General features: G+C 34.8%; 2 protein-coding genes across 4 annotated transcripts in view; one reads left to right on the top strand and one right to left on the bottom strand.

Annotated features, from left to right (window-relative positions):
• LOC117986298 (monocarboxylate transporter 14) overlaps nucleotides 1–22,127 on the bottom strand; it is a 42,635-nt gene that overhangs the window by 17,400 nt on the left and 3,108 nt on the right. The window contains exons 1-4 of one of the 3 annotated variants that reach the window (XM_069501924.1): nucleotides 10,881–11,094; nucleotides 9,907–10,205; nucleotides 5,226–5,347; nucleotides 2,248–2,373 (exon numbers count right to left, since the gene is read on the bottom strand). In XM_069501924.1, the coding sequence (XP_069358025.1) occupies nucleotides 2,248–2,373; nucleotides 5,226–5,347; nucleotides 9,907–9,982 (324 nt within the window). In that variant the 5' untranslated portion in view covers nucleotides 9,983–10,205; nucleotides 10,881–11,094. Of the gene's footprint in view, nucleotides 1–2,247; nucleotides 2,374–5,225; nucleotides 5,348–9,906; nucleotides 11,095–22,127 lie in introns of those variants that run through there. The other 2 variants (XM_034973133.2, XM_034973134.2) reach the window with 2 other exon arrangements.
• On the top strand, nucleotides 18,921–21,899 carry LOC117986297 (E3 SUMO-protein ligase ZBED1-like). The gene is made up of 2 exons (XM_034973131.2): nucleotides 18,921–19,464; nucleotides 19,559–21,899. Exons 1-2 carry the CDS (start codon nucleotides 19,241–19,243, stop codon nucleotides 21,453–21,455), a joined length of 2,121 nt encoding a protein of 706 aa, XP_034829022.1. The 5' UTR covers nucleotides 18,921–19,240; the 3' UTR covers nucleotides 21,456–21,899.

Consider the following 22,127-nt stretch of genomic DNA (forward strand, 5'->3'; position numbering starts at 1 on the left):
CCTATGATTATAAAGGTAACTAGGGCTTATATGGAGAGTTCAATAAATATTGCAGGATGAACCTAGCTGATAACACTGAAAGAGAATTAGACAGATACAAGTCCTTACTTCATTCTTAGGTTGTTACCTACCACAGAAAATAGATATTGTGCAATTTATAGTCACTGATTTCAACGTAATCGCTCACCTTCCATCAGTGTTGACATAGTTGTTCAAGCACCATCGAAAATATTCGCAGTCGTAATGTAAATTGGAAATATGATTTTATCGCGTTTTTATGGTCAATCAACTCAACCATCTACGAGTTAATATCTGTACCTATTGCATTTCAAATAGAATGCCTTCGCTGCGGTTTTGAAATGAAACAACATAGTAGTTAATGTAACGAAGTCCTTTGCCGTCTGATTCCTGTAGGTACATAGGTAATATTTATTTTCTTCTAAAAGGGATTCCGAGACGGTCAAGCGGCTGGACGTAGATTTTTCATTTGGCCGTTCACAAAGTTTGCTTGATGCTTGAGTAAAGAAAGCACTTACGTGCTTGACGGTGATTGCTGCGATTTCATATTTTGCTTGACGGGACGTTCGGATAGTGTTCGAGAAATGAGAAAAGTGTCGTTTGCCGCTAGCTGCTTGACGGGCGCATCAAGTTAAACAAAACTACGTCATGCCACTTGACTTTGAAGAATCTACAAAGGGTTTGCTTATCTAATCTGTCCTATGATTATAAAGGTAACTAGGGCTTATATGGAGAGTTCAATAAATATTGCAGGATGAACCTAGCTGATAACACTGAAAGAGAATTAGACAGATACAAGTCCTTACTTCATTCTTAGGTTGTTACCTACCACAGAAAATAGATATTGTGCAATTTATAGTCACTGATTTCAACGTAATCGCTCACCTTCCATCAGTGTTGACATAGTTGTTCAAGCACCATCGAAAATATTCGCAGTCGTAATGTAAATTGGAAATATGATTTTATCGCGTTTTTATGGTCAATCAACTCAACCATCTACGAGTTAATATCTGTACCTATTGCATTTCAAATAGAATGCCTTCGCTGCGGTTTTGAAATGAAACAACATAGTAGTTAATGTAACGAAGTCCTTTGCCGTCTGATTCCTGTAGGTACATAGGTAATATTTATTTTCTTCTAAAAGGGATTCCGAGACGGTCAAGCGGCTGGACGTAGATTTTTCATTTGGCCGTTCACAAAGTTTGCTTGATGCTTGAGTAAAGAAAGCACTTACGTGCTTGACGGTGATTGCTGCGATTTCATATTTTGCTTGACGGGACGTTCGGATAGTGTTCGAGAAATGAGAAAAGTGTCGTTTGCCGCTAGCTGCTTGACGGGCGCATCAAGTTAAACAAAACTACGTCATGCCACTTGACTTTGAAGATGAGCTTATGAATCTACAGGATTAAAATGTACCTACATAATACCTATTTAATCGTATTCAAGAATTTCATAGTTCATTTCTCATGCAAATAATTTGAAGATGAATATAAATGATTAAGTGCCTTTTGTTGTCGGAGGTTGTAAATAAATCGGCAGTGATATTTATGGAGGCACGACTGTGACGTGCGCCGGCGCAGACGAGTGAGGGTGTGGTCGTCACGTGTAGAAACTTAACGCGTATTGGAATATTATGGAATTTTTATATACTTATTCGAATTTTATTCTAATTTCATTTTATCCAAAAGTTTATAATCTTTAAGCACATAAATACCTACCTACTATAAGTTACTGGTTTGTGGAATAGTTTTAATTTTTATTCCTCAAATAATGTGATGTAATATTTAGGTAGGTACATTCCAAGTTATCTAATTCTTTTGTTTGTGGCTTTTTAAGACGACTATGTACGAAATGTATGAAAAACAATGTTTGAAAATTTGAAAGCCAAGAAACTAGACTTACCTATTGTACTTAATCAAATCAGTACCTTTAATGGGTACAATTACCTACCTGGTACCTAATAGATGAGATACATATATCTACATATATATACATATATATAACAAATTTTTAATCATAAATCTTGCATAGCTTAGTATGGCGTAGGTACAAGATTGTAGACATTGAGATTTAGCTCTATCTTAGTTCAGTTTAGCAGTTTAATTAGCTGGCTAAGTAGCTGGCTTATGTAGAACCTTTACATGTACATAATTTCCTAATTTGCATCACCTACCTACAAATTTATACTTACAATCAAAAACTACAATATTTATGGTAGATATAACTTACATGAAAAGTTTTCTGTATAGGGTCTAGCAGACTTCCTCCGGAGAATATGATGCCGTCCACCACGAAATTGCACATAAACGAAGCTGCTACCACCACCCAGCCCCAACCACCATCTGGTGGTACCACCTGGAAAAGAGTAGTCTTTTAGAGTAGGTTTTAAAATCTATTCACTGTATTTTCACAGTAGAGATGTTACGGAGGTTCGATTCCGATTCCGAAAGGTCGGAACTTCTTATTGATTTTGCACCTTCGGCTTCGATTTTGGTTGCGAGAAATTTTTTCGGAAGTTATATGGGAGGTCGAATGTGCTGACGCTGCTAACTTCACTACTAGTGGGTACTTAGATACTAACTTCATGTTTAGATTTTAGATTCGATTTTCGAATCGCTTGTTTTTATTTAAATCGTGCACAAAAATACTCGAGTACGGGGAACCCTCGGTGCGCGCGTCTGACTCGCACTTGGCCGGTTTTTTTATTAGAATTAGAATTATTTTGAACCTATATAGAGCAATGGATATACTATGATACTTAGTACCTGATAGGAACAAAGACCACTTGACAAATTCACAAAAAGTTGACAATACTTATTTTCTTGAAGTCTTTCGTAAAGTTCAGTGAAAGATGTCTCGTATATTCTTCGTGCGCGTAAGTTCTTGACGGTTTTCCTGAGCGAGGATGGAAGGCATACAAGGGTTGAGAACGGTCTCAGATCAGAAATTGTGTTAAAAATAACTCAGTAAGTAGGTAAAACGGAAATATTTTACACAAACACAGAAATGTGTTTTTGTAAAATATTCCCTTTTATAGCACTGCGTGACCTTAAAAATGTAATTTTTAGTCATGGATATTAAACGTTATGCGGGTTTAAGTCACACAAGCATCAATATAGCTATGTAGAATTTAAATTATTATGCACCGAAGCACACAAGCTATAAAATAATATAGCTACAATAGGTAGGTACCTCTCGTTCTAAAAATCTGTTTAATCTCAAAGGCTAAGTCACCCGTACAAAAATACTAATATTGTAGACAAAAGTTTCAGTCACAAATTTTAAGTTTCATATTTCATTTATTTTTACTAGCTAATTTGTAATAGCGCTTTTTGGCTGGAGTATCAAAAGTCCTTTAAAGGTCGTATCTTTATTCTTTATGTATATCTATGACATCACTTGACTTTGATACCCGATATGGTGTTGACTTATAACCTTATATTAAGAAGTATAAGAACATCTAATCAATCAATATTGCCAATTAAGCTCCCGCCCTTATCAGTCAAGTGGTCATATCGGTGGTTTTACCAAGGTGAAGCCTAAAAGGAGGAGGTTAAGGTGGGTTAGGTAACTACTGAAGTATCAAATCATACCTACTTACTAACAAATATGAAGTAGGTAGGTACTACATGATGCCCGCAACTTTGTCCATGGCAGATATAGGTTTTTTAAGAATCCCGCGGAAGCTCTTTGATTTTCCGTGATAAAAAGTAACATATTGTGTATTTATGGTAAAAAGTAAAAACTATCTCCATTCCAATAACCGAATCGATTGATTGTAGCGTGAAGGAGAAACAAATATCCAAACTTTCACATTTGTAATGTTAGTGATATTAGTAGGTAAGATTAAAAAATATTTTAACAGTGAAACTTCTTTATTAGCAGTCATTTTTGGACATAGTTGATTATGGTCTACATTTGATTCTAACTATATATGTATAGGCGGCCTGTTATAATTTCTATTATTTCAATACTTGCTGTAAGATGTTGCTTCTAAAAATTCTATTTAATATTTCATTTATAGGAACCAACATCATGCTAAAAGAATATACGTTCCAAATGCAAGAACAGTCCATAGAAAAACATCAGCCAAAAAGGAAAAAGCTTTATTCAATATTTCCTTTCGCCTCTGCCACACTCTCTGCATTGCCATTTTTGAATTTAGTTCTTTATTTCGATTCAAGGGAAACAAAGTAAAAGGAATGCAGCTGCGCAAATTTCAGCAAACGCAACGGAGATCGTGGCAATCAGGCTTACGTTTATAATCTTCTCTGCGATTCTGCGAAGTTTACGTTGCCTTCGCATTTTTTTCTCTAGCGCCGTCATATTCAGTGAAGATATGTTTTCAATAATTTTGTGGCTCAAGTTCAGTCAAGCTTTTTATGTATATTAGAAAATGAGTCGGTAGGTACCTACTCTGGTAGGTACTGTAGATGACTTGTTGACGATTTGATTTTCAAGTTTATGAACATTACTTTACAGTCTTTACATCTTTAGGTATTTTCCGGCTCACAATTGCAAGCTTCTATGCATTCTGATTTGGTTTCAATTTTCTCTGTCTGAATTTTTACCGACTTGCGTTTGTTTAGTTCGACTTTCTCAAAACCCCACACAATGGATAGGACATGATAGCCAACGATAAGAACTGTTATTGTAGTTATAGGTGATTTATACGAGTCTAATACCATAGCAAAATTAATGGAATTAAACGAGGCATGTTGTTTTGCCCCATTTGGTTACCTTTTAAAACATTTAAAAAGTGGCTGGTTGCGATCGGTTTTGTCACGATCAACTCCATGACAACCATAACACTTTTTGGCATTTGATTGACTTCAAAAATGTGACGTAATTTTTTTCATTTTTTATTTAATTTTATCTCCCAGATGCCTTGTCCAAGATTAATTAAATGTTAAGGAAAATTGTATACCATGCATGTATATTGCACGATGGTTCTAGATTGGTTTTGTGTTCTTACAGATGACAGGGATAACTGCTGTCGTCGTCAACAAACTGCCGCTCGTCTATAAGCACTAATGTCCCAATATTCTTGTTACTCTGTCAGTCACTGAACAGTTTCCTTCTACACTTATAGATGCCATAAACGAATAGGACATCGCCAATTAGCATTCTAGAGAAAAGAGATGCTAGTTTAGTTGACAAAACTTTATAGCTTTTGTTAGGGATAACTATAGTAAAATTAGGCTTACCAGTGCTGCTTCTGGCTCCGAGTCGTCGCTGGGGGAGTCGCTGCGACCCATGCCGCTCTCGTCAGACGAGGGCGATTCGAACGGCCGCTCGTCCGTCGCTACCCGGTGCACCATCGTGAAACCTGGAAAAAACGACTCATATGACTTCTCTGAAGAAATTCTTCAACTTGAAAGGTAACTCTCAGCAACGACCTCTAATCTACGCACTAGACCGGTCATTTCGAACATCGTCTTAGGTCTTTAGTCGTTCACTCTGCTTTCGCTTACAACTTGATGTCCAGTGTTATACTAATTTTGACAGCTTCACAGAACTTCACTATAGTACGCGACAGGTCGAGATGGCGATCGGGAAGGAAACAACCCGTACAACCGCACAGGCAACAGCCCCCGTGCTAACCCGGTGCGGGCATGGTGCGGGTGAGCGCCGCGCGGGTTACGAGCGGGTGTGAGAGCGTCTCCCCGCCTCATATCCTGATTGCAAACTCGACCTGTCGCGGATTATACCTAGTTATACCTATATATTTAGTTCAATAGCTTTCAGTAACTACTAACTATAGCTACGTGGTTACTTAAGAGAAACTAATAAAATATATTTATTATATTATGTCGGTAGGTACCTAACAAAAATAATATTAGTTAGGTACAAATGCTAACTATTAAAAAATCTGTTTTCTGAAAGCTTAACATAGCGATACGATAGCTTATTTGCGATAGGATATCAGCAAGCTTATCGGGCCCTCTTATCGCAGGTCTCTACCACAGACCACAGTCCATAACGTCACAACAAAATGCTTTCGTAAGTAACGTAAACTACCTACTTTATTTTCAAATAAAAATATATATATCCATACTACTTACTTTAATATTATAAATGCAAAGGTGTGTCTGTCGGGATTTTTAAAAACCCAAATCCACCATCATCATCTTAGTTATATAATATTCTCCGAAATATTTTATAATTGTACTTTGATGCAACTTAGTGAATTCCACGTCTATTTTTTTTACTTATAAACTTGACGTGGAAAGTATTTTAATGAGCTTTGAAAAATCATTTTAAGTTTATACAGACGTTTCTGAATATTCTATTAAACTAGACCAAGGCAACTTTAAAGATAGTTATTTTTTTTTTGGATTGCATAATCTCACCACCAAATTCAGTATTTAAGTAGGTAAGTAATATTTATCGCTATTTTTGTTGTGCTTAGCTAATTCTTGGCTTGCTGTTCTATGATGCGGAGGTACCTCCACATTTTTCAGATTGGCTGCAAAGTGCAAACGATTCATTTAATGGGAATTAGAAATAGGTGTCAAGCATTGCTTTCCAGGCGCGAAACAGGCGCAAGGTGACTTAATTATAAAATAATTCCATTTCTCTGAATGAAAACAATATCATTCGTGTTATCAGTGATAAGAGGAAAGTAAGTCAGAAATGGAAATGATTTACGTTGCATTGAAATTATTAGCTTTAAATATATAATCAATAATGTAATAGAGTACCTATAACCTATCTGACTAATAAAAATTCTAAACGGTACGAAAGAATAATATTCTATCTAATATTATATGCGTTCGCATAAAATTTTATATCTGTTCACAATCTCAGTGCAGAACTCTACAAAATCTATAAAAAGAAAAATGGGGCAAGATATCTTTAGAAATATAATGTGACCTACTTGCTTATAAAAAAAATAAAAAAATATGATCATATAACATACATACTTGTCCAAATAGCTGAGCAACTCTACCTACAGTCCAAACAAATCTTTACCTTAAAACCATCAGACAGAAATGTTTTACAATAATTACTTTATCATTAGTAAGGTATTAGGTTAGGTTAGGGAACATCAGGTTCATCCCTCAAGTTCTACGTGTTTAACTGTACATTGTCACATCAGAGTGATTTCACAGAATTTATACCATACTGATGCACAGAAGCCAAAAACCCGTGTCACTTAGGTATTTCTCAAACGACGCACGCGGCAAAAAAATCAACGCAACGAACTTGAAATGTTTTTATAACGAACTATGTTCATTCGAGGTCAGCACGGTTACAAACATTATCACAATGTATATTATGGACAATAATGAGTTAAATTAACATTTATATCGCGTTGTTGATAAACTTTGCATAAAATGTGCTAACTTACGAGCTAAGCCATGGTTATTGTTTGCTCCTATTACAGGAGTCAATAAAGGTTAACTAACATATGTCATAATACAGGATTATGTAATAATATTAGGTACCTATATAAAGTACCACAATTTCATTACAGTAAAATTTCACTGTCAATATTTCAATTCAAGGTCTTTGGATTCATCAGTCATTAATTTCATTATAATTTTGTGTTAATTACAAACTTGATTCTGCTGCGAATAATCCAACGGAAAACTCAATTATATGTTTTTAATTTGCTTAGGTATACTTACCTATATCTAATGTATTTTTATTATTAAAATGTTTTACATAATTTTAGTGATTTCAGTTTATAGAGCTCGATTCAATTCTACGCTTTCTTACTTTACGCTTTTTTATACTTAGTCCTATATCCGTCATAATATTAAAATTATTAATATACTATTCAAGTATCTACCTATTAATATAATGTTTTCATTATAATGTTAATAGAATAATATTATAATTTGGATCTACGCATATTTATTTATTTATTTATTTTATGATTTATGACTATTATAAATTTCTCAACATGAGAACATGAGAATGTCTTAATAACGTATAAGAAACATAGATTTTACCTAGTAATTTATTTAACTTTGTGGTTTCTAGTTAAAAATACGTTTTATCCAATGTATTCGTTCAAAACAATCAGCAAGCATTTATGGCTATTTCATATAAAAAAATTAATAAATGCTTGATACAATCAAATTATATCTAGGTATACAGAATAATATTTTTGCTTGATTTTAATTATTAAGTATACCTAGATATAATCTAGGACCAATAGTTATACGAATTGTCATTAAACGTGACCAATGAATGACCATGTAACGATTGTTTTTATAGTTTCATATACCTATTAAGCGTTAGATTTATTTTGTAACGCTCGTTGGCAAATAATTAAAAGACATAAATAATCAGGATTCGGTCTGTACACTTTACAATTACAATAAATTACTGGTCCGTGAAACACGTGAAACAAACGTTACCAGTTGCGTCAAGGCTTCAACGAATACATTGTTTTATTTGAACAACTGAATTTTAGAACACTAGGCAATCTACGCAGTGGATTACTAATTGAAGATTGTAGATATTTTACTGTAAAAGTATCAGGTGAGCTAAGTATACGTACAAATTGAGGCAGGTTTTAATGCTTCGTAATGTTGCTTAAAACTACGTTTCGTTTTTTCATAGTTTCGATATTATTATAGAGACGGCAAGCTAGTATTATAGATACTTACCTATTTTTGCGACTCGAATTCAAATGTACCTACTATAATAGATAGGTATTAGGTACCTACCTAACATCTTTGATGGCAAAAGAACATAATATCTACTCATGTGAAAAAAGGTTGGGATTTACCTAATCGCTTAAATACATACCTAACATTAAGTATATTATCATTTTTATCCACGACTGGTTTTTGGGTAAAATAACAAATATTTTCGCTATCGAGAACTTTATCGTATGTGGTTGATTGGCTATATTATTATTATTTATTACTAGCTGATGCCCGCGAATTCGTCCGCGTGGATTTAGGTTAAAAATCCCGAGGGAGCTCTTTGATTTGCTGGGATAAAAAGTAGCCTAAGTAGGTATGTCACTTTTCAGGACGTCTTTAACATTACCCATTAGTCATTAGACCTTTGCAATAATCAAATCCGATCCGATGCTCCGTTGTGACGTGATTGAACCACAAACTAATAAACTAACAGACAAACACACTTTTAAATTTATATTATGGGTAGGAGTAGTAGGTAAGTAGGTACACAATTCGATTCGACTTACACAATCAAAAGCTAAAGGTCCTTTGCAGTGAAAGCAATAAATAAATAAATATATAATGTGAAATCGCTTTGTCTGTCTGATTGTATATTAAACTTGATTTATTGTGTTTCTGTTCGCGTGGGGTGTTTGCTTTGTGCTTTTATCGTATAGGGTCAACAAATGACGCAGAAGCGAGCAACTAAAGATATCTTTACATATGAAAACACTGTTATTGTTCGCTATTCCTTCCAATGTTACTTAATTATTTTTACTTAATAATGAGTTATTGCTAGGTACTTACTACTTAACTTTCATTGAACTTAACTGATAGGTAGGTACTATTAAGTACCTACTCAACAATGCTTGGCAACTCGGTAAGTAGGTACCTAATATTCGTTATAATCCACTCAAGATTTCGTTTTATGTCTACTAATAATTTTCATTTTCAAAAATTACCGACCTCATTATTTCGAAGTTTTTTTTAAAGACTACATACACTTAGTCTAATATTTAATAACTATAGTAAGTTATGTGAAGGTAGGTCCGACAAAAGAGTAACTGGTGTTTTTTGATATTGTTTTACCAAATTTGACAAAATTTAAGTATGAAATATCCGTTTTAGTAATTTTCCAAAAATACTTAGTTCACGCTAACTGATCATCAATTTTTTCATCAATTTACACAAATATAAAGGATACTTATTAGTTATTACATTAAGACAGTGTTACAATACATACCGTGAAACTCTTGGCTAAAGCCTCTAAACGCCAGGTCTTTGTCAGGAAGACAGCTCAACCTATCTGGCAACGACATTTTCGATACTATTTCCTTTTATTGAAGAGAAGACTATTCATTGAACTAGGTACACTTTGCAATTTTAGACACAATCAGTGGAATGTTCGGGCAATAGTTTCAATGTTTTTAACATTTCAAACTGTTTTCGAGCCCTGGTCGTGCCCTCTTGGCGTCGTCGTTTAACTTGAGATAGTGCTTGAACTCTTTGAACTCAGGGATAAACAACTGCCGATATCGAATACTGAAATAACATGATTACTCACGAAGGTTTCCTAAAGACTTGCACATATTAAATGTAGAATAATAAAATAAAATTGATCTGGACCGCACTAATTTGCTTGTGTTCTTATTAAATGTAGATGCAATGTGCCTAACCTCCAAAACAAGCGATTAAGGAATGTAAGAAAATAAGGAAACTTAGGACAAATTATTATTTATAATAATAATTGTATACATATTGAACGCATTCATGATAACCTACATTATACTAAGAAATATGGGAACGTCAATGTTAACTTATATGTAAATAAAGTGTATGTAAAAAATAACTTATATGTAAAAAAAATATTAAATATAGAAAATATTGAAGAAAGAACTCATTGAACACTCATTGAATATGGATTAATTAACAATTATGTGGATTACTTGAAATGATTTGATTGATATGATTAATTCATATCCAAAATCGAGATATTTCTGGCAACAATGCTATGCTAAGTAGAATAACAAAAGATATAGAAATGTTTTAGGCATATTATATTTGACAATGGAAATAATTTACATTCGTTGTAGATAAAGCGATGTTATTAAATATTTGAGCAATTAAGGCCGATAACCTTGTTATATGAAAGAGCAAGAAAAAGTAGCAACTACGGGACTGGCAAGAGATAAGTTTAGAATAAAGGAGCTTACTCACAGAAGAGACCTGGATTCAACAAGAAGAATTATCTACCAAAAAATTGGGACAATCCACATACTTTATAGAGATTACTTGCATCTATTGACAACCAAGCTTACACAATCAAAAATAATCCGTTCCTAATTATTATCCCCTAGTTTAGGTAATATTAGATCTTCGTTAATTATTTAGGAGTTAGGACTAATCAAGCCACTGCACTTGTATCGATTGCAAAATAGGAACTGTCTTAATTATGCGAAAAAGATTATGTTTATATCGCATAATATTATGTAAATTTTCAAGTTATATGTCATTTATGCACAAGTATTGCAAGTTCTGGTTTTATCAATCAGGAATTTATCACGTAAGATACCTGCTTGTTTATATTTTTCAGGCGACAGTGTGCGTGCATGTCGGACCAATCAGTCGCGAGCAAGCGCTCGCAAACGCGCACATTCAGTAGTACGTTACTTGTACTGATACGACTTAAACACATGCATGAGCCACTCGCCTTCGTGAATTGCAAGAACTGTAAAGGACTGCGAAAATAAATAGTGATGTGGTAATGGGTACTAGTCTACTTTTCATCCCAAGAAAAAAGGGAGATCTTTTCACGCGGAAAAGTCGTGAGCAAAGCCAGTTTATAAGCAAATTAACCATGCGTGCCTTTATATTGTTGAACCCAGTAAATATTCCATTTTTTCATTCCTTTTTAGGCACGAGTGTACCTCCGTTTATTTATAAATAGCATTCCGCAAGGAATGTAGTCGCACCGACTTTCCATGAGCTCTCTATGCGAAAGCTTGAACACAATTACAGCCGTTAAATTGCACACCAAACTTTTTTACTCGAAACCCGATTTGATATCATTCTACAGCTACAAAAGCAGAATTAGTTACAATATATGGTTCTACATATTTTTTCTAACTACCTAATGCTAAAGTAGTTTTTTTATATTTCTTATATTTTAAATAAGATTCTTCATTTTATACATATCTTACACCCGGCTGTACTCATGTTTAGTCGACGTTAGCCCGACTAGATTCGAACAGTTAGTGAGTACAGCCGGGTGTAAGATATGTATAATATGGAAATCACTCACGATAGTTTAAACGCTTTAGATTGTTCATGCTACGGCAAGCAAAGTCAGATGTAAACATGTTTACATATTATCCCACTTTATGTAGCACACTCAGTAATAATAATATATTAGGTATTATTGTATTATTAGATGAAAATGAAAAATATTTATTTACCAAAAGCAATTTTGTCAATTTTAACTTTGCCTGATGGTACCCACACTAGGAAGTCCTGTGTCTTGGGTACCTGATTCGCATTATTGTATAGTCCTTTGGTTAATTATATTTATTTATATTTAGAGAACACAATGTAAAGTGTAACTAAATTCAACCACAAAAACCTATCCATTAAATCTTCTATTTGACTGGAGAATGAATGATCCATTCACGATTCACAGCCTTTTAATAGTTTGCGCCAAATGTGGGAACCCATAGACTACCTTTTGTATCAAAGGTGCCGAAAAAGCCCCCTCACAGTGAGGGTCTGCCTGACTTCCGAGAAGGGACATAGACATAATAACTTGTGTGTGTTTAAACAGTGACTAACTAAATCTGATGAGTCCCTAATGTAATAATGAATAATGACTCTCACAATCTCTCCCTCTCGACAAAATTTGCTCTTTGGTATTTGGTTAATATTAATTAAGTGTATATAATTACAAAACTCAACCACAATAAACATTTAACATAATATCCATTAATCTCCTGTTTGATTGGAAAATGAATGATCCATTACGATTCACATTTCACACCCTCATAATAGTTGGCGCCAGAATGTGGGATACACTAGACTACCTTTTGTATCAAAGGTGCCGAAATCTTTAAACCCCTCACAGTACAAGGGTCGCTGTTACTTCCGAGAAGGGACGATTCATCTATTTTGTTATTTTTTAAAGAAAAAATTATGGATAGTAGGTATAGTCATTTTTTACACTTTTGAAATCGTTGTTTGAATACAATGACTTATTTTGAATACGTTCATTTCTACAACCAAATAGTGGGTAACATATAGGATAGAAATAGTGGGTAGGCACACAAAGATTTATTTATTTAAAACAGCTAGTTGTAAATAAATATATCTTTGTGCCCCGGCCCCGGCTTCGCTCGGGTGGAGTTTAGAAAATTGAGGGGGAGGATGAATTAAATTTTTCTCTCCGTAAGAACCATCCTCGTACTTCAAGGAATATTATAAAAAGGAATTAGCGAAATCGGTTCAGCTGTTCTCGAGATTTGCGATGAGCAACACATCTAGTGATTCATTTGTATATTATAGAGAAGTAACGATGAAGGTTTTTTATACAGGGTGAATACGATAATATGGTATGTATGAACCAACATAGTAAATTTTCTTATAATAAATACCTACCTACCTATATTCTCAATAAAAGAAATATCCAAAAACTTGCTTGATCCTGTTTTTATTCGATAGAAAAAAACTTTCGCATCTAAGATTCTATAAAATTTTCAATACCTTCGGTTCAGTAGTTTTTAACCAGTTTTAATGCGTGATATTTGTACTTAATCGGTTTTTTGAAAGTAACTTTTATTTAAATACGTAGGTATGTACTTACAGTAAAATGTAAACGTATCAGTATTCGTTCTCTGCAGCGATGTGTTAAAAGCAGTAAAATTTTTAGGCGAGGCTTATAATATAACGAGGTCATACCTACAACAATATGTTTTTATCTGTGGGAAAATCAAATATGGATGATAATAATAATTACTTACCTACTGACGCCAGCTGAACGTTATATAAATATTTCCGTAGTTTCATTTATATTATTTAATTACTACATATTATATATTATTTGGTTCATATGATTGAAAAAATCAATCTCGTATGCAGATATTGAAGCTTGTATACGCGGACATATTTTATTTTAAAACTACCTACCTACATTTGTTCATAATAGTTATTAGTTACACATACCTACCTAGAATATTAGACTAAGTATTATCTACAGAGGAATGTGCAGTGCTCAGACAAGCCGCTTACGAGCACGAAGAAACCAATTTCGTAAGTGTTTTTTCTTTTTGTGTGGAAAAAAAAGCATTCATATGATTCAATATGATTGAAGTATGAACTTATATTTTTTATTATTATTATTTATGTAGATACTTAATCCATATTAAAATTGCCAATATAGTTTGAAAATGTCTGTCTGTCTGCAAGCCTTTCACGGCCCATCTATTTAACAGATTTTGTCAAAATTTGGTACAAAGATATCGTGCAAGTTGCATTCCAGGGAGTGACATCGAAGACCACATCACATATCTACTCGTGTGGCCCTGTGTGGCCACATTTTGTCTCGGAAAACAAAGAGTTCCTACGAGGTTATTAAAACACCTAATTACACGTGTTTGAACTTTTTGAAGTCCAGGGCATCATCTACTTTATTTTAGCTAGCATCCTGGCTTCTTTTTATCCCGAAAAATCAAAAAGTTTCCACAGGAAAATATATCCACACGGACGAAGTCGCGGGCATTATCTTGTTTTTGGTTCAATCCATTTGGAATTTTATGGAATCCTTAATGAAGCAAGCACCTACTTAAAATTAGAGGTTCATGACTTGCAGTAAATTCCAATGATTGGAAGTAGGTTAAATCGAATTCATAAAGGTTTTCGTCAACACGAGTTTTCAGTTATCGGTGGAGCGACTTGAGTTAAGCAACTACATAATTATTTTTGGATTACATATTTTCATATAATTATTAAAACGGATTTATTTACTAGCAAAAACATTAAACATAATTATACACATTGAAAGGACGCACAAGGAGAACTTAGGACAACTTGATTAATAGATATATCTCGAGTTTAGAAGGATTTTAAAATAACTATTTCCTATGTTTACACCGTCCACTTTTCATACAAATCCATCGGTTCATGGTTATCAGTCATAATTTTCACCATCCAGAAAAAGTGCATCCGTGCAATCACTGGTAAGGCCCCATATGAATCGTGTAAACCGATTTTTAAAAGTTTGGGAGTCCTCACACTCCCTTGTATATATATCTTAGAGATAGCGATGTTTGTTAAAACCAACATGCATCTTTTCAAGACTGCAAGGGAGGTATTTCCGCGCGGAACTAGAAATAGGGAAAGGCTGATGTTAAACAAGACGCCCAGGACAGCCACGTATTTAAAGAACTGTAGTGCCATGTGTGTAAAAGTCTATAATGCAATTCCTAAATCTGTAACTGCACTACCAGTAAACAAATGCAAAAATGCATTAAAAAAGTGGCTGTCGCAAAATGTATTTTATTCTGTTGATGAGTTCTTAGAATTTAAGCACAAGAATTATAATGAATTTGATTAAGTTATTAATATTATTGACTGACATTTATATCTTTGACACAATATTATATTCTTATCTGATGTACTGCCTACTTTGTCAAAACATTTGTACGTCATGGTTTCCTGACTGGATATGTTGGCAACTCTCTATTGTAAACACCTTGTCTTCCCATATTCACACAAATAAATTATTTCATTTCATCACTAATGGACTAACTTCAAGTTAAAATGCGTTTCTCAATTGCCCGATCATTAACCTTTCAGTGCAGGGCGAGTGCAGTAAGTATGACTGTTTATTTGCTTTTGTTTATTTGCCTACACTCCTACTGCTCGGTCGTATTATGACAAGGTAGATAGATACAACTACCACTATGTCTTGTGTCTATCAAGCACAGACGATATTGGCAAAGATTAGCTATTTTGCATTGAATCAGGCGATGGTACCGGCGTTGTTACATCACATCACAAAAAAAATGTTTTCATAAACTAATAAATTCTAAAACAGATTTTTGTTTATTTTTATGCATAGTGTTTTTGATTTATTGTGCAAAATGTCCAAAAAATATCGTTCCTCCCCCAATTATTTCCAAATTTTACCAAATGAAAAATCTGATATAATTATGGGCAATAGAAGTTTATATATATTTTACAGAAAAAATAAAACTAACGCTCTATCTATCATAGTTTTATAATACATATTAACAATAAACCTCTACAAAGAAAGTTAGTTTTGCGGTTCGTTAACTTAAGTGATTCTTACCGTTTTACTTCTTTTCATAGCTTCTTTTGTAGTACGTAACCCTCGGTGGACGACTCCGACTCGCACTTAACCGTAATAAAACATAACCTATGTCACTCCGGAATAATGTAGCTTTCTACTGATGAAATAATTTTTAAAATCAGTTCAGTAGTTCCAGAGATTACCCCTACAAACAAACTTACAAACTATACCTCTTCATAATAGTAGTATAGATTATGTATTATGGTGAAAATTAATCTATGGATAATAGGGATGGATGATTGATTGATTAGGGATCGATTACAAATAGACAATAAATTATAATTATGAATATGTATGCTATTGTTTGTTGCTTGTGCTAATAAGTAATTAATGTCTAAGTCTATAATATTAGTTTATATGACCGAGTGTTTCATAAGGAGAGGTTCATGTGCTTGCGTAATGCACCACGCTGTTTTCGATAGCATCGATCGTTCATTCTTGACGTTAAGCCAGCTTCGTCTCAATAAAGAGAATTAAGTATAGGACAAAAATACGAGTAGGCTGATGTTGCGTAAAAGTATTGTTTACGTTTTTACTCAGAGCTATATTGACCTATATAACGATGATTTAATAAAATATGTAACCTTATCACGTCACGAGGCAGTTTTACATATAACTCACCCCTGAGATTTCTGTAAAACTTATGCTTACGGCTAAGAAAGTACACTGAGTGGTTTTCCAGTGAATAAAAAAATCTGACAGAAATGCACGTTGAACGTGCTACCTATTACGAATTGAGTGGATTTCTGGAACCTATATCAGAATCCAGTAGATCTCTATTCGTTCTTCTACCCTAGGAGGAGGACCGAAATACCTACGTCATATTGATGTAAAAATAATATTGTTGAATGCAATAATTATCAAAAATTTATCGCAACAGTAGGTACTCAGAGACGACTTATAAATATTTTGAGTTATAAGTCCCGCAAATTACTAATGTGCGTGGCCGCCATTTTAGTCACATCAGCACATCGACATAGGAATACACCTACGTAGTAGTACTTCCAACTTTGCATCAGCACTAGACTGAAGTTTCGAGCTTATGGTATATTTTTATTTCGGCTGACGTCAAAATGTCGTCAAAATGATGTCATTTCGATGTTAAAGAGACATGGTTCCAGCGCTATAGCAATTTGCGAGACTTGTATAAACGAGTTATTATTCTAAGGTTATAAAACATGTAGCCAACTAGCCAGAGTCGTAGATCGCAAAAAAATTTGTTAAGGCCAGTGTAGCCAAATTTCGCAGACAACTTCGGCAGGTTTTTAGACAGGTACATTCTTTATCTGGACACATAAAAAAACCGAAAGGTCGTATTTAATACAATACGGGCGTAACATGTTTAGCTGTCCACATTCACTGGAAACAAGTTTTTTGTCTCAAGGCTCAATATCCCAGATGGTCCAATCGTGTAGCATTTCGATTAATTGTCGTACGGGTAAGAATATTAATTTTGGAATTTTCCGGTGTCCAAGAACAGGATTGTGTGCGTCGATCAGAAAGAAGTTTGTAATTTGTATTATTTTTGACTCGTAAATATTTGATGGATAGGTATATTTTTTCATAAACAATTTTTGCACCCGTGTAATACTTTCACTATCTAAAGCTAATTTATCTATGTACCTATATCTCAGACCTAGGCGCGTTTGAAACCCTCGTAGCTATAGTTTTAAGTTGACATATTAATTATCACCACTACATCATCATCAACCAATAGACGTCCACTGCTGGACATAGGTCTTTTGTAGGGACTTCCACACGCCAACGTCTTGCGCCGCCTGAATCCAGCAGCTCCCTGCGACTCTGATGTCGTCCGTCCACCTAGTGGAGGGTCTTCCAACACCGCGTCTTCCGGTGCAAGGATTCCAGCACCTTGGGACCCCAACATCTATCGGTTTTCCGAACTATTTGCCCTGCCCATTGCCACTTCAGCTTCGAAACCCATTGAGCTATGTCGGTTACTCGACTTCTCCTACGGATCTCCTCATTTCTGATTTGATCAAGTAGAAGAAACTCCAATCATAGCTCTCTCCATCGCCCGCTGAGTGACATGAGATTTCTTATGAGGCTCATAGTTAGCGACCATGCCTCACATCCATGTCATCACTGGCAACACGCACTGTTCGAAGACTTTCGTCTTCAAGCACCAAGTATTGCAAACTACATCATTGTATTGCAAATTCAGCAAGTAACAATCAGAAAGTGTATAACATTAATACCCAATCAGAATATTGTTATATTGTAATATAATGTTTCTGATTTTTTTCTTTCAAAAATACTTAAGTAGGTGCGGTGCATACTTGTAATCTCTCTCGATGGCAAGTGATTATAGTGAAGAAATAAAATATACCTAAGCGCGTTAGCATAGAAGGTGTATAGATAGTTGAAGTTCTAACCCTAGTGGGCTAGAACTAGAAGCTAGAACTGCCCATTAACATTAGTTCTTAACTTCTTAGTAACGTAACGTAATTCAGAGTTTACAGACTAGTTGCAGACAATAAGCAAGTATAGATTATACAATATTATATTATACAGAAACAATAGATCGGTATCACTCAGGTATTCGGTAGGTACTGTAATTTCTATAGATGTCGATAATCGATATCAATCAAGCGGTTAGGTTAGATCTTATTAGTCTAATTTCAATGGCATCATCTGCAGACACTTTTATAAAACAAAAACGAGAAAATTAGACCTTGCATTTAGATTTTATCTGCGCCTGTTTGTACATTGAAGTTATTTGCACTTGTGTACAAGTTTGCATAATAGGTATTCACAGTGATTCAGTGATAAGGTCAAACAAATCAATCCGAGAATTCTTTCGCTAGCAAATATAGTCACAAGCTTTTTTGTTTCGCTTAGTTTTGCGCCCACTGATCCATTACGTAGGTAGGTAGTAGACGTGTGCGCCGCGCCGACCCGCCGCCGCCGCCGACATTCTTTTGACGCCGCCGCCGCCCGATCGCCCGTCGGCGTAAAATCGGCGCGACTTATTATTATTATCGAATAACCGAGCGGGGAACTCCCTCACATAGATACGCTGCGCAGACACCGCGCTACTTTGATACGAGTACCGCACCGCGCCTTTGATTCATGCCGCCTTTTGAGATCGCACTCACCGCACACCCCCGTTGACCGTTCCACCCGCTTCGTTCATTTACTTGCTCTTTGTGTTACGTAATAGACGCGTTTTTAAGTACGTTACAATTGCTTATCAGTTATGGAAGAAAATAGCGATAAAATTGATATAAACAAAGTAAAAATAAAACATTTTACTGTAAATCCACTATTTTCTAAATCAAAAAACAGTTTTTCGTGGAAATACTTCGGACAATTAATACTTGAAAACGAAGGCAAAAGAAAATATGTGTTTACTGAACAAGTTTTTTGCTCGAGCTGTCTAGAAAATGCGAAAAATCAGGTCCCTGACAGTCCGTTTGGATGGTGAGTAAAAATATCGAATTATTTTCGAATTTCAATATTTTCAATAATATTAAGTACGTACTACATATAAGTTGTTGTTCTATTTTTTTTTCAGTGTCAAAATTAAGTCCTACAGTTCTAAAGCGAGTACAGGAAATTTGATACGCCATTTGAAAGACGACCATTCATTATTGGAAGAAAAAAACCCTGCTGCTGCGACATCCAAAAGTTTAACAACATTTTTCAAAGTATCACTATCACGTCCGACGACATCTGCTCCATCATCTTCAAAAAGCCAAAATAAGTGGATGCTTGCAAGGGATTTATGTTTGTGGCTCTGTCGATCCCTCACAGCATTCGATACTGTTAGTAATGAGGGGTTCAAAGACTTCCTGATCAAATATAATGTCATATACAAAATAGAAGATTTACCTTCTCGAACCACCGTTTCTAGAGAGGCGTTAAGTGATATATACGACTGCATGCTAGCACACATCAAGCAAGATATCCTGGCAAAAATTGGAACCCATGCAGCTCTTACAACAGATCTTTGGCAAGATCTTTACCGACGTTGCAGCTACATAACGTATACTCTGCAATATATAGCAGATGATGCCAATGAAATGCAAAATTATACTTTGGCTACAAGATTATTTGAGGGCAAAAAGACTGGAGAAGCTTTAAGTGCATTTACTCAAGGTATTATATCTTCCTTTGGCCTCGAAGGAAAGTCTTTGTATCTTGTTACTGATTCTGGAGCAAATGTAAAGCGCATATCTCAAAATTTGCAAGGAATTCAAAGCCACTTATGTCTGGGACACGGTTTGCATAATCTTGTAACAGTAGACGGTATCAAAAAAACTCCCCAAGTACAAAATCTCGTGGTAAAATGCAAGAAAGTTGTCAAAACACTGAGATATAGATTGCCTGAAATTGAAGAAGAAGCTGACAAGGAACAGCGCCGAATTTTGACAGAAATTGATGATGTTCATGACCACCTTGAAGATGACGAGAACTTTCCATTTGATCCTGTACCAGAGTCAGACGTACCGTCAGACGAGGGGACTGAGGTTTATTTCTCTAGAGCCACTACATCATCAGCATCATTATCTGTGCCATCGATTAAATCAGCAACACCCACTCGTTGGCACAGTACTTTATCGATGCTACAAAGTTTAAGTAGTAAGTGCAACCGAAAACCAGTGAACGCCATGCTTGCAAAATATAACATGTCGGAACTTAAATTTGATGATAAGGAATGGGAACTCATTGAAGATCTGACTAAGTTTTTGACAAAATTTAAACCAATTACGGAAGTTTTATGTACACAGACAAATTGCTCAATCAATTTCGCCTTAGTGTTCAGATCAGAAATAAAAGATGCATGTGAAGCTTTGAATGACGATGAAAAGTTAGTAATGTTGCATATGAAAAGAAATATGGCGGAAATGCTCAATCACAGATTCCCAATCACCAAAATTATTGTAGCAGCTGCTTTGCTAGATTGCAGATTTACAAAATTACAAGAAATAGATAATTTTATGGAAAGTAACAATACGACAAGAGTGGACTTTTTGGTCAACTGCATCAAAGAAGTAGTGCCAGCGTGTGAACTTGAGGCGCAATTCAGCCGCTCTAGTACGTCAAATAAAGGTGACCAAGACAATTTTCTGGTCAAACTTGTTGAAAAACATGCAGTTACGTTTAATGATGATGGACAAGATTTTATTGAGAAAGAATGCCTGAAGTATTTGGTATCTTGTAATGCCAGTGATTTGAAAGACGGCAATGTTATTAAATATTGGCAAGAAAGACAAGCAGCATTTCCGTTACTGTACAAATTAGCGAAGGCTATTTTATCAGTGCCTGCTACAAGCACGCCCAGCGAGAGAGTGTTTTCTATTGCCGGTTTGACAGTAACGGCAAAAAGGTCTCGTTTAAGTCCATCACGAGTGGACAAAATTATATTTGTGCATGATAATTACAGCCGTTGCAAGGCAGCCGTTAATTAATTTTATTTTTATTATGCTGATCTTGGTTTACTGTTAATTTTGGTGCCAAACTTATATTTTTCAATGATAATTACTGCTGTTGTAAAACAGCCATTACCTACTTATAATTACTTTTATTTTTCTGATTGTGGAAATTTTAACAAAAATTTTATATTTGTTGATCATAATTACCGCCGTTTATTTTTGTTTGTTTTTATTTTTGGCGTTAGTAACAATTACTTACTTACTGCTATTTTGCTGATATTTGTTGATTGTGCAATTTTATACCAATGTTTATGCTAGAGATATTGGTAAAAACAAGACTGTTTCTCTAATAGAAATAAATCTCAAATCAAATTATGCAGTTTTATTTCAATTCTTCACGCCGAAGTCACGCCGAAATCACGCCGCCGCCGCCGATTTTTGACCGGCGCCCGCCGCCGACGATTGAAGCTTCGGCGCACACCCCTAGTAGGTAGTACATAATGGAAAAAAATCTGTTTTACCATGTGCCTTTTTTATCGGAAACGGCTTGAGTTTGAGGTGCTGTAATAAATTAACACGAAGGTCTTGTAACACAAGTGAAGGAATTAAGAATAAATAATTAAGAATAAATAAATTAGAAAATTATTATCAAATCCCGCGTGAAATAATATAATTAAGGAAGCCTATTAGAGGGTGCAATCCCAACTT

Source organism: Maniola hyperantus, chromosome 11 (assembly GCF_902806685.2).
Source record: "Maniola hyperantus chromosome 11, iAphHyp1.2, whole genome shotgun sequence".
Lineage (NCBI taxonomy): Eukaryota > Metazoa > Arthropoda > Insecta > Lepidoptera > Nymphalidae > Maniola > Maniola hyperantus.